The 13,164-nt window shown below is 48.0% G+C and overlaps 1 protein-coding gene across 3 annotated transcripts in view; it reads left to right on the top strand.

Moving 5' to 3' along the window:
• LOC106613293 (rho guanine nucleotide exchange factor 26) overlaps positions 1 to 13,164 on the top strand; it is an 84,135-nt gene that overhangs the window by 53,678 nt on the left and 17,293 nt on the right. For all 3 annotated transcript variants that reach the window (XM_014215381.2, XM_045724840.1, XM_045724841.1), the window contains one exon: positions 2,613 to 2,822. In XM_014215381.2, the coding sequence (XP_014070856.2) occupies positions 2,613 to 2,822 (210 nt within the window). The remainder of the gene's footprint in view (positions 1 to 2,612; positions 2,823 to 13,164) is intronic.

Below are 13,164 nucleotides of genomic sequence, written 5' to 3'. Positions count from 1 at the left end.
TTAGAGCGTAGAGGAGGCAGGTAGCCTAGTGGTTAGAGCGTAGAGGAGGCAGGTAGCCTAGTGGTTAGAGCGTAGAGGAGGCAGGTAGCCTAGTGGTTAGAGCGTAGAGGAGGCAGGTAGCCTAGTGGTTAGAGTGTAGAGGAGGCAGGTAGCCTAGTGGTTAGAGTGTAGAGGAGGCAGGTAGCCTAGTGGTTAGAGTGTAGAGGAGGCAGGTAGCCTAGTGGTTAGAGTGTAGAGGAGGCAGGTAGCCTAGTGGTTAGAGTGTAGAGGAGGCAGGTAGCCTAGTGGTTAGAGTGTAGAGGAGGCAGGTAGCCTAGCGGTTAGAGGGGGCAGGTAGCCTGGCGGTTAGAGGGGGCAGGTAGCTTAGCGGTTAGAGGGGGCAGGTAGCCTAGCGGTTAGAGTGTAGAGGAGGCAGGTAGCCTAGCGGTTAGAGGGTAGAGGAGGTAGGTAGCCTAGTGGTGAGAGCGTTGGACCAGTAACCGAAAGGTTAGTAGATCAAATCCCCAAGCTGACAAGGTAAAAATATTTAGTTCTGTCCCTGAACAAGGCAGTTAACCCACTGTTCCCCGGTAGGCTGTCTTTGTAAGTTAGAATGTGATCTTGTCTGACTTGCCTAGTTAAATAAAGGTTAAATAAAGGTTAAATAAATAAGAAAAGTTTGTCTCCTTTCACATCATCATCATCTGGTGAAGTTAGACATGAGTGGAATCTCTGTTTTTCTTTTTCATTTCTACAATTGTAAAGTGACTGTGGGTTCCTTGACAAGCACTATTTAAGTCTCATGTTTTATTATTTATTAGTATTATTTAAATGCTTGCTTGCCTTAACTTGTGAACTTGTTATCTTAACTTTGCGAGTCCACCTCGAGGGACCTATCAGATGACAGGATCTTAAAACAGAAGCAGAGAATTTCACCCACACAGTTGTTGTGGACAGATGCACGGCAGAGAGTGAGAGTTCAGGAACACTGGATGCTACAGGAACACCACTATTACACACCAGCTGGCCTCTCCTCTTTTTTTGTTTCCCTCTGTTTTCTGTCTTCCAAGCTTATCTCCCATCTGTGTTTGTTTGAGTAGGCCCCGATCTGCCCAGGACATTCTGCTCTCTCTCTCTATTGGTCGGTCTCTGTGTCTCGCGCTGTCTCTCTATTGGTCGGTCTCTGTCTGTCTGTGTCTCTCTCTGTTTCTCTCTCTGTTTCTATGTCTGTCTGTCTGTCTGTCTGTCTGTCTGTCTGTCTGTCTGTCTGTCTGTCTGTCTGTCTGTCTGTCTGTCTGTCTCTATCAATCTGTCTCTGTGTGTGTGTGACTAAGCTAGCGTCTCAGTACTCCCACTTAGCACCAGAACATTCTGCTCTCTCTCTGTCTGTCTGTAAACATCCTCTCTTCCCCCCCTCCGTCTCTATCTCTCTTTCTCTCCCTCCATCAAAGATGGGTAACTGGTCGTACAGTTAATATTCTGATGATGTCTGTTCAGTCACCGAGGAGGAGGAGAAGCCTTTCTCACAAACCGCCGGTATCAAAGGACAGTGTGTGTGTGTGTGTGTGTGTGTGTGTGTGTGTGTGTGTGTGTGTGTGTGTGTGTGTGTGTGTGTGTGTGTGTGGCGTGCATATTGCAGCTCTTATCTATATTTGTATGATAGTTAAGTCCTCCTCGCTACTGTTCTCATTCAGTACTTCTGGATTCTACCCCCACCCCCATTCCACAGAGGAATGTAAATGGGATTCCATACATTGTAGCAGGAGGGGATTCTGGGAAAGGTTAGAATTCTTTAGCGACACTTTACACACCAGACACTTCGTCCCCTTTCTGCCCCCCCATTTTAACCTCTTCTCCTCCTCTGAGCCGTCAGACTGGTTGCTGTGGGGATTCAGTAATTGAGTGTAGGGTGTGATGGGTACCAGAGGTCCCTGCCTCCAACCTCTCAACTGTGACAGGTCTTCTCAACCAGTCGTAGGAAAGGGCCCCCACGGAATTGGGGCGTGTGTGTTCACGTGCAGGGAAGTCGATTCATGGACTGTAGTCCTTTGGCTGTCATTCCATATCCCAATTGGACCCCAGCCGACCCCTAACTCGGCCTCCCAGCCGACCCCTAACTCGGCCTCCCAGCCGGCCCCTAACTCGGCCTCCCAGCCGACCCCTAACTCGGCCTCCCAGCCGGCCCCTAACTCGGCCTCCCAGCCGACCCCTAACTCGGCCTCCCAGCCGACCCCCTAACTCGGCCTCCCAGCCGACCCCCTAACTCGGCCTCCCAGCCGGCCCCTAACTCGGCCTCCCAGCCGGCCCCTAACTCGGCCTCCCAGCCGACCCCTAACTCGGCCTCCCAGCCGACCCCTAACTCGGCCTCCCAGCCGACCCCTAACTCGGCCTCCCAGCCGGCCCCTAACTCGGCCTCCCAGCCGACCCCTAACTCGGCCTCCCAGCCGACCCCTAACTCGGCCTCCCAGCCGACCCCTAACTCGGCCTCCCAGCCGACCCCTAACTCAGCTTCCTCTCTCTCTCCCTCTCCTTCTCTCTCCCTCTCCTTCTCTCTCCCTCTCCTTCTCTCTCCCTCTCCTTCTCTCTCCCTCTCCCCCTCTCCTTCTCTCTCCCCCTCTCCCTCTCTCCCTCAGTGAGGACAGCTATGCAGTGATAGACTATGCTCTGAGGGACCATATCTGGGTGGGACCCTGCCAGGCCCAGGATATCAACCTATCACCCGTCAGAACCACCGCTGGAATGCTGACATCACGGCATCCTGGAGCCAGCCACCTCTTCCGCCTGCGTTTCCGTAGCAACCATTCTGGAGACAAGGTGCCCATGGTCCTGGGGGTGGAGCTAATGTAAGTCGTCACCTTCTAGTGTGCGATCCTTGACCTTTGTATATCTGTGTTTGTTTTCCTCTCTATCTCTCCGATCTGGGTTCTTCTCTCTCTGATCTGGGTCCTATCTCTGAGTCCTTCTCTCTGAGCTGGGTCCTATATGGGTCATTCTCTATTAGCTCAGTCCGATTTGAGTCCTTCTTTCTTAGCTGGTCCTATATGGGTCCTTCTTTCTTAGCTGGTCCTATATGGGTCTCTCTCTCTCTCTGTCTCTCCCGTCTTTCTATCCTGCTGTCTGTCTCTCTCCTGTCTTTTCATCCTGCTGTCTGTCTCTCTCCTGTCTTTTCATCCTGCTGTCTGTCTCTCTCATGTCTTTCTATCCTGCTGTCTGTCTCTCCTGTCTTTCTAACCTGCTGTCTGTCTCTCCTGTCTTTCTATCCTGCTGTCTGTCTCTCCTGTCTGTCTTTCTAACCTGCTGTCTGTCTCTCCTGTCTTTCTATCCTGCTGTCTGTCTCTCCTGTCTTTCTATCCTGCTGTCTGTCTCTCCTGTCTTTCTATCCTGCTGTCTGTCTCTCCTGTCTTTCTATCCTGCTGTCTGTCTCTCCTGTCTGTCTTTCTATCCTGCTGTCTGTCTCTCCTGTCTTTCTATCCTGCTGTCTGTCTCTCCTGTCTGTCGTTCTATCCTGCTGTCTGTCTTTCTATCCTGCTGTCTGTCTCTATCCTGTCTTTCTAACCTGCTGTCTGTCTCTCTCCTGTCTTTCTAACCTGCTGTCTGTCTCTCTCCTGTCTTTCTAACCTGCTGTCTGTCTCTCTCCTGTCTTTCTAACCTGCTGTCTGTCTTTCTATCCTGCTGTCTGTCTCCTGTCTTTCCATCCTGCTGTCTGTCTTTCTATCCTGCTGTCTGTCTCTCTCTTGTCTTTCTAACCTGCTGTCTGTCTCTCTCCTGTCTTTCTAACCTGCTGTCTGTCTCTCTCTCGTCTTTCTATCTTGCTGTCTCTCTCTCTCCTGTCTTTCTATCCTGCTGTCTGTCTCTCTCCTGTCTTTCTATCCTGCTGTCTGCCTCTCCTGTCTTTCCATCCTGCTGTCTGTCTTTCTAACCTGCTGTCTGTCTTTCGATCCTGCTGTCTGTCTCTCCTGTCTTTCTAACCTGCTGTCTGTCTCTCTCCTGTCTTTCTAACCTGCTGTCTGTCTCTCTCCTGTCTTTCTAACCTGCTGTCTGTCTTTCTATCCTGCTGTCTGTCTCTCTCCCGTCTTTCTATCCTGCTGTCTGTCTCTCTCCTGTCTTTCTAACCTGCTGTCTGTCTTTCTATCCTGCTGTCTGTCTCTCTCCCGTCTTTCTATCCTGCTGTCTGTCTCTCTCCTGTCTTTCTATCCTGCTGTCTGTCTCTCTCCTGTCTTTCTATCCTGCTGTCTGCCTCTCCTGTCTTTCCATCCTGCTGTCTGTCTTTCTATCCTGCTGTCTGTCTTTATATCCTGCTGTCTGTCTCCTGTCTTTCCATCCTGCTGTCTGTCTTTCTAACCTGCTGTCTGTCTTTCGATCCTGCTGTCTGTCTCTCCTGTCTTTCCATCCTGCTGTCTGTCTCTCCTGTCTTTCTAACCTGCTGTCTGTCTCTCTCCTGTCTTTCTAACCTGCTGTCTGTCTTTCTATCCTGCTGTCTGTCTCTCTCCCGTCTTTCTATCCTGCTGTCTGTCTCTCTCCTGTCTTTCTATCCTGCTGTCTGTCTCTCCTGTCTTTCTAACCTGCTGTCTGTCTCTCTCCTGTCTTTCTAACCTGCTGTCTGTCTTTCTATCCTGCTCTCTGTCTCTCTCCTGTCTTTCTATCCTGCTGTCTGTCTCTCTCCTGTCTTTCTATCCTGCTGTCTGTCTCTCCTGTCTCTCTATCCTGCTGTCTGTCTCTCCTGTCTTTCTAACCTGCTGTCTGTCTCTCCTGTCTTTCTAACCTGCTGTCTGTCTCTCTCCTGTCTTTCTAACCTGCTGTCTGTCTCTCTCCTGTCTTTCTAACCTGCTGTCTGTCTTTCTATCCTGCTGTCTGTCTCTCTCCCGTCTTTCTATCCTGCTGTCTGTCTCTCCTGTCTTTCTTTCCTGCTGCCTGTCTTTCTATCCTGCTGTCTGTCTCTCTCCCGTCTTTCTATCCTGCTGTCTGTCTCTCTCCTGTCTTTCTATCCTGCTGTCTGTCTCTCCTGTCTCTCTATCCTGCTGTCTGTCTCTCCTGTCTTTCTATCCTGCTGTCTGTCTCTCCTGTCTTTCTATCCTGCTGTCTGTCTCTCCTGTCTTTCTATCCTGCTGTCTGTCTCTCTCCTGTCTTTCTATCCTGCTGTCTGTCTCTCCTGTCTTTCGATCCTGCTGTCTGTCTCTCCTGTCTTTCGATCCTGCTGTCTGTCTTTCCATCCTGCTGTCTCTCTCTCCTGTCTTTCTATCCTGCTGTCTGTCTCTCCTGTCTTTCCATCCTGCTGTCTCTCTCTCCTGTCTTTCTATACTGCTGTCTGTCTTTCGATCCTGCTGTCTGCCTCTCCTGTCTGTCTTTCTAACCTGCTGTCTGTCTCTCCTGTCTTTCTATCCTGCTGTCTGTCTCTCCTGTCTGTCTTTCTAACCTGCTGTCTGTCTCTCCTGTCTTTCTATCCTGCTGTCTGTCTCTCCTGTCTTTCTATCCTGCTGTCTGTCTCTCCTGTCTTTCGATCCTGCTGTCTGTCTCTCCTGTCTTTCTTTTCTACATATTTTCCTGTTATCACTTCGTCCTTCTGTCAGTTGGGTGAAATATGAGATGCCCTGGGAGTGTTCCATCAGGAACATGTTTGTTTATGTCCCTCAGTACATCTGATGGGATGGGCGTCAGAGGCCGGCCTCACTCAGATCAAAGTCTACTCTGAGTTTATAGAGACCAATTTTCTTTCTCTCAATTCAATTCAAGGGTCTTTATTGGCATGGGGAACATATGTTAACATTGCCAAAGCAAGTGAAGTAGATAATAAACAAAAGTGAAATAAACAATATAAAATAAACAGTAAACATTACACTCACAACAGTTCCAACAGAATAAAGACATTTCAAATGTCATATTATGTCTATATACAGTGTTGTAACGATGTGAAAATAGTTTAAAGACAAAAGGGAAAATAAATAAGCATAAATATAGGTTGTATTTACAATGGTGTTTGTTCTTCACTGGTTGCCCTTTTCTTGTGGCAACAGGTCACAAATATTGCTGCTGTGATTACACACTGTGGTATTTCACCCAGTAGATATAGGAGTTTATCAAAATGGGGTTTGTTTTCTAATTCTTTGTGGGTCTGTGTAATCTGAGGGAAATATGTGTCTCTAATATGGTCATACATTTGGCAGGAGGTTAGGAAGTACAGCTCAGTTTCCACCTCATTTTGTGGGCAGTGTGGACATAGCCTGTCTTCTCTTGAGAGCCAGGTCTGCCTACGGCGACCTTTCTCAATAGCAAGGCTATGCTCACTGAGTCTGTACATAGTCAAAGCTTTCCTTAAGTTTGGGTCAGTCACAGTGGTCAGGTATTCTGCCACTGTGTACTCTCTGTTTAGGGCCAAATAGCATTCTAGTTTACTCTGTTTTTTTTGTAAATTCTTTCCAATGTGTCAAGTAATTATCTTTTTGTTTTCTCATGATTTGGTTGGGTCTAATTGTGTTGTTGTCCTGGGGCTCTGTGGGGTCTGTTTGTGTTTGTGAACAGAGCCCCAGGACCTGTTCTCTTTCTCTCTCACACACACACACTGATCAAAGTCCCCTGGTATCAGAGTGTATAGCCTTCCCTCCTCACAGCCTATCATTAAGACTCTCAGGGTAATGACCCACAGTAGAAAACAGCTGAGCTTGGCCTTTTACATTTCTGTCTGTAATGGAACAATGTTTCCCCCAGCAAACACTGACCATACAGGGAGAGGGACAGGGAGAGGGGGAGGGACAGGGAGAGGGAGAGGGGGAGGGACAGGGAGAGGGGGAGAGGGACAGGGAGAGGGACATGGGGAGGGACAGAGAGAGGGACAGAGAGAGGGACAGGGGGAGGGACAGGGAGAGGAACGGGGGATACCTAGTCAGTTTTACAACTGAAATGTGTCTTATGCATTTAACCCAACCCCTCTGAATCAGAGAGGTGTGGGGGGGCTGCCTTAATCAACATTGGTGCCATGGGACCAGTGTGTTAACTGCCTTGTTCAGGGGCAGAATGACAGATTTTTACCTTGTCAGCTCGGGGATTCGATCCAGCAACCTTTCGGTTACTGGCCCAACGCTCAAACCACTTTTCAATGTCATAGCAGTCTATTTTGGGCAATAGTTTAATATTACCCACAACCATTCTCTCGTTTGGGGTAGTTCTGGTTCTCTGTTTTTGGTTGGATAGTTTTCTCACTTCCTTTCTTTAGGTTTTTGCACTCTTCTTCATTTCTAATTGCTATTCATTTTCTTAGGTTTTCTTTTTTAAATTTGATATGTTAGCTTATATGTCAACTATACTGTTCAGGCTTTCTACTGCTAAATGTACACCTTCACTATTGCAGGGAAACATTTTGTCCAAGAAGTTGTCTAGGATTTTGCTGTGGATTTTGCTGTGATCTGATAGGGGTGTCAGTGGACTGACTGTGAACGCTCTGAGAGTCTGAGTTGAGGCCTACCATTTCTCTCTCTCACTTTCTCTCTCTCTCTCTCTCTTTCTCTTTCTCTCTCTTTCTCCCCCCCCTCTGTCTCTCTCTGGTTCTTGTCCTGGCTGTAGACCTGTTGTACTGTCTCACCCACACAAAGACGCCTGCCAATTACTGGTCTTTATTTAAAGGGCGTGTTCAGTTTACTTCCTTTGTCAGCACGCGTTTGCAGAAAACACACACACACACACACACACACACACACACACACACACACACACACACACACACACACACACACACACACACACACACACACACACACACACACAACGCGGCCAGATCTCCCTCATTCCTCTATCTGTTTAGGTAAACCTCCCGTTGGAATCACTTCTCTACAGCTCTTACCTCTGTACTGTAGACACCTAGCATAAACATGACATTAACTAGTAGTCAAATAGCTAAACGCATCTGTATCCAATTCTTAGACTGCTCGATTTTTGTGGTTGATAGGCTGTTGGTCGCCTGAGCTTTTGTTTTTGTTTTTGTCGAGCAGTAGCAAATATACACTACATGACCAAAAGTATTTTATTTTTATTTATTTTATTTTGTTTAACCATTTAACTAGGCAAGACAGAACAAATTCTTATTTACAATGACGGCCTACCAAAAGGCAAAAGGCCTCCTGTGGGGACTGGGATTAAAAAAATCATGAGAAACAACACAACGCTACATAAAGAGAGACCTAAGACAACAACATAGGCAGAAACACATGACAACACACAAGTATGTGGACACCACCTCCAACATCTCATTCCAAAATCAGATTACATACCAGAGAGAATACTACAGACATTAAGAAAGCCAGTCAGTTGATTATTGACATGTTTTTCCATCACTTTTGATAAACTGGGAAAAATAGAAATAGGCCTATAACAGTTAGGATCAGTTTGATCTCCCCTTTTAAATAAAGGATGAACCGTGGCTGCCTTCCAAGCAATGGGAACGTCCCCAGGGAGGAGAGACAGGTTAAAAAGGTCAGAGATAGGCTTGGCGATGATAGGGGCTGCAACCTTAAAGAAGAAAGCATCTAAACCATTTGACCCTGATGGTTTTTTGGGGTCAAGTTTAAGGAGCTCCTTTGGTACCTCGGACTCAGTGACTTCCTGCAGGGAGAAACTTTGTAGCGGGGCAGGGGAAAAAGAGGGAGGAGCATCAGGGTTAGTCGCATTAGAAGGGGTGGGAGATGAGGAAATGTTGGACGGGCAAGGAGGCATGGCTGAGTCAAATAGGAATCCTGACTTCATGAAGTGGTGATTTAAAAAGCTCAGCCATGTGCTTCTTGTCAGTAACAACCACATCACCAACATTCAGGGACATGGGCATCTGTGAGGAGGAGAGTTTATTCTCCAGGTCTTTAACCGTTTTCCAGAACATCTTGGGGTTTCGACCCACAGAGAGAGAACTGCTCCTTAACCTTTTCACAGTTCCAAATATCTCTAATGGTCGACCCCAACGAGAGTTGTTTTATACACGTCAAAATGCACTCACTGTTCCAAAATGTGATTATTCCGCAACGGGACTATTAACACTGCTACGTTTTACTTTTTTTAAACATTTTAGTAATTTAGCAGACGCTCTTATCCAGAGCGACTTACAGTAGTGAATGCATACATTTCATACATTTATTATTATTTTATTTATTTTGTACTGGCCCCCTGTGGGAATCGATCCCACAACCCTGGCGTTGCACACACCATGCTGGCGTTGCAAACACCATGCTCTACCAACTGAGCCACAGGGAAGACATCTGCTAATTATCTATAGGCTATTTTTCAACTTGTCAATTTAAAATAATTTTGGGTTTGAATGGAGGTGTGTTCCGCCTCTTCATTAATTCACATAGAAATAACCCATTTCAGTGTTGCGGACTTTGGAAGATCTGTCTTTCTGAAAAAGGTTATAACCAGAAAGGTTAACGTCAGTGTTCAAAACACTATTTCTTAACCATGTCTCAGTAATGACCAACACATCTGGATTGGAGCTGTGAATCCACACTTTCAATTGATACATTTTAGGTAATAAGCTTCTAGTGTTAACGTGCAGAAAACCCAGGCTTTTACGAGAGCAGATATCAGTGAAGCAGATATCAGAGCACAAGTCAGAATTGGGGCTGGCAACAGTAGATGGGCCAGGGTGTACATGCACATTTCCAGATATCATCAGCAATATAACAATCAGTGCACGGCAGAGGACAGGCAGAGCTCTGCAACAAGACCATATTGTACAGCAATTTCATCAGGTAACATGAATACAAATCCTGCGAGAGGTGGTTAGAATAGGATGGGAGGACAAGAGTCCGGGTAACCAATAGAGAGTCAGAGTCCCGAGTGTGGGAACAAACAGACTGTATCACGGTCGGGTAAACAAGCAAGTTCGTAGTCAACAAAGCACGCATGAGTCATTAGGCAAATAGCATAAAGCACAAGAAAAAAATATAACAGCTTGGGGCTAGCCATTGAAAGTTCAAGGAGTCACTCGCCCCAACAAGATAACTTGAGAAAGTACATCTCTATGAGTCCAGTAGGCTATAAAAGTCTTGAATAAATATATATAAATAGTAGGCCTATGCAACGAAAAAATATATATGTTTTTATTTAACTAGGCAAGTCAATTAAGAACACATTTTTATTTACAATGACGGCTTACCGGGGAACAGTGGGTTAACTGCCTTGTTCAGGGGCAGAACGACAGATTTTTACCTTGTCAGCTCGGGGATTCGATCTAGCAACCTTTCGGTTACTGGCCCAACGCTCTAACCACTAGGTTACCTGCCTCCTCTAACCACTAGGCTACCTGCCTCCTCTAACCACTAGGCTACCTGTCCCCCCTCTAACCACTAGGCTACCTGCCTCCTCTAACCACTAGGCTACCTGCCTCCTCTAACCACTAGGCTACCTGCCTCCTCTAACCACTAGGCTACCTGCCTCCTCTAACCACTAGGCTACCTGCCTCCTCTAACCACTAGGCTACCTGCCTCCTCTAACCACTAGGCTACCTGCTGCCTAGTTTCTGAGTAGGCGCACATAATAAGCTTCACAAGTTAATTAACCTACCTAAAATTCAGATAATTCCAAAGTCTGCGGTGTGTGTGTGTGTGTGTGTGTGTGTGTGTGTGTGTGTGTGTGTGTGTGTGTGTGTGTGTGTGTGTGTGTGTGTGTGTGTGTGTGTGTGTGTGTGTGTGTGTGTGTGTGTGTGTGTGTGCTGGAGGCGAGCGAAAGCTCAGGAGAGTGTGTTGTGGTACCTGTACCAGACAGGGGAGACAGGCCAGGGCAGACGGTGAACAGAGAGGGGTGAGTGTGGTGGAGGTACCTGTACCAGACAGGGGGAGACAGGCCAGGGCAGACGGTGAACAGAGAGGGGGGTACCTGTACCAGACAGGGGGAGACAGGCCAGGGCAGACGGTGAACAGAGAGGGGTGAGTGTGGTGGAGGTACCTGTACCAGACAGGCCAGGGCAGACGGTGAACAGAGAGGGGTGAGTGTGGTGGAGGTACCTGTACCAGACAGGAGGAGACAGGCCAGGGCAGACGGTGAACAGAGAGGGGTGAGTGTGGTGGAGGTACCTGTACCAGACAGGGGAGACAGGCCAGGGCAGACGGTGAACAGAGAGGGGTGAGTGTGGTGGAGGTACCTGTACCAGACAGGGGAGACAGGCCAGGGCAGACGGTGAACAGAGAGGGGGGTACCTGTACCAGACAGGGGGAGACAGGCCAGGGCAGACGGTGAACAGAGAGGGGTGAGTGTGGTGGAGGTACCTGTACCAGACATGGGAGACAGGCCAGGGCAGACGGTGAACAGAGAGGGGTGAGTGTGGTGGAGGTACCTGTACCAGACAGGGGAGACAGGCCAGGGCAGACGGTGAACAGAGAGGGGTGAGTGTGGTGGAGGTACCTGTACCAGACATGGGAGACAGGCCAGGGCAGACGGTGAACAGAGAGGGGTGAGTGTGGTGGAGGTACCTGTACCAGACAGGGTAGACAGGCCAGGGCAGACGGTGAACAGATCGCCAGGTGGAATCCAAGCAGCAGTGCAACAGGTAACGGAAGTAGGTGTTATACCTGCTTAGGAGAAGCTTTTTTCGGGAGGCAGATTCCTTGTAGAAAATCCCACCTAGCTAGCTAACAAGTCTCTGTCCACTTTTTTCCCCCCCATTTGCAAAAGAAGGTTAGTTAGCTATATCTCTTCAGTTTCGGTGAATGGTCCTTTACAACATCCAAACAAAGTTGTCCTGTGGCTGTTGTATTTGGAAGATTGCGAGGAGGCCTTCAAAGGCCTCTGCATTTGGATGGGGGAGGCTGTGAAACTCTCCTGCAGTTGTTGGGCTCAAGGGCTTTGACACCTCTCACTTCACACCTCAGTGCTAATTCAAGTTGCAGTCAGATCTGTTCTGTCCTAACAAGCTTGGTAGCCTTAACTTAGCATTCAGTCCTTACAAAGTCAAATATATCATTGGAATGTATTTTTCTTCTTGGCTTACAAGTACTATTAATAGTATGTGTGTGTGTGTGTGTGTGTGTGTGTGTGTGTGTGTGTGTGTGTGTGTGTGTGTGTGTGTGTGTGTGTGTGTGTGTGTGTGTGTGTGTGTGTGTGTGTGTGTGTGTGTGTGTGTGTGTGTGTGTGTGTGTGTGTGTGTGTGTGTGTGTGTGTTTTTTTTGAGCCGTTTACCACCCACTGTAGTAGCCTAGTGTATGATCTGGAGTAGAGATCCCCCGGCGACCAGCCATTGTTACAGTGGTTGCTACACATTGTGAGGCTGGTTGCCTAGCAGAGTAACCCATTGTTGAATTGGCTTGTTCCCACGATTCACACTGACCCCCTCGTCCTACCTCACCCCCCTCATCCCTCTCTCTTCACCCCCTCTCCACCTTTTATTGAGGCCTGTATCTCGTCCTTCACTGTGTGTTGTTATAGGACAGAACAGAGGCTGGAAACACTATTATAGACCAGAACAGAGGCTGGAAACACTATTATAGACCAGAACAGAGTCTGAAAACACTATTATAGACCAGAACAGAGTCTGAAAACACTATTATAGACCAGAACAGAGGCTGGAAACACTATTATAGACCAGAACAGAGGCTGGAAACACTATTATAGGACAGAACAGAGGCTGGAAACACTATTATAGACCAGAACAGAGGCTGGAAACACTATTATAGGACAGAACAGAGGCTGAAAACACTATTATAGGACAGAACAGAGGCTGAAAACTGGCACTTAGAGAGAATAAGAGGAAATAAGACGGACTGCTGGAGCAGTGTTGTGTGCAGACTGTCTCTGTGTTGAGTCTGAATCTGTGTCTGCACTATGAGACAGGCACACAGCTGTTGCTGGCTCTGTGTTGTCTGAATCTGTGTCTGCACTATGAGACAGGCACACAGCTGTTGCTCTCTCGCTCTGTCATTGTTTGTTACATGCTTTTCACTGCAGGCTACAGATGCTCTGTCTGTCTCTGTCTCCTCTCGTTCCCTGTCCAGCCCTGGTCTGGGCTAGAGGTAGTTCCCTGGTCAGCCCTGGTCTGGGCTAGAGGTAGTTCCCTGGCCAGCCCTGGTCTGGGCTAGAGGTAGTTCCCTGGCCTGGTCTGGTTTGGGCTAGAGGTAGTTCCCTGGCCTGGTCTGGTCTGGGCTAGAGGCAGTTCCCTGGCCTGGTCTAGAGGTAGTTCCCTGGTCTGGTCTGGGCTAGAGGTAGTTCCCTGGCCTG

This window comes from Salmo salar, chromosome ssa09, assembly GCF_905237065.1.
Source record: "Salmo salar chromosome ssa09, Ssal_v3.1, whole genome shotgun sequence".
In the NCBI taxonomy this organism is placed as follows: Eukaryota; Metazoa; Chordata; class Actinopteri; order Salmoniformes; family Salmonidae; genus Salmo; species Salmo salar.
Note: the sequence above shows the minus strand (reverse complement) of the source record. Positions and strands in the feature narration are given on the sequence as shown.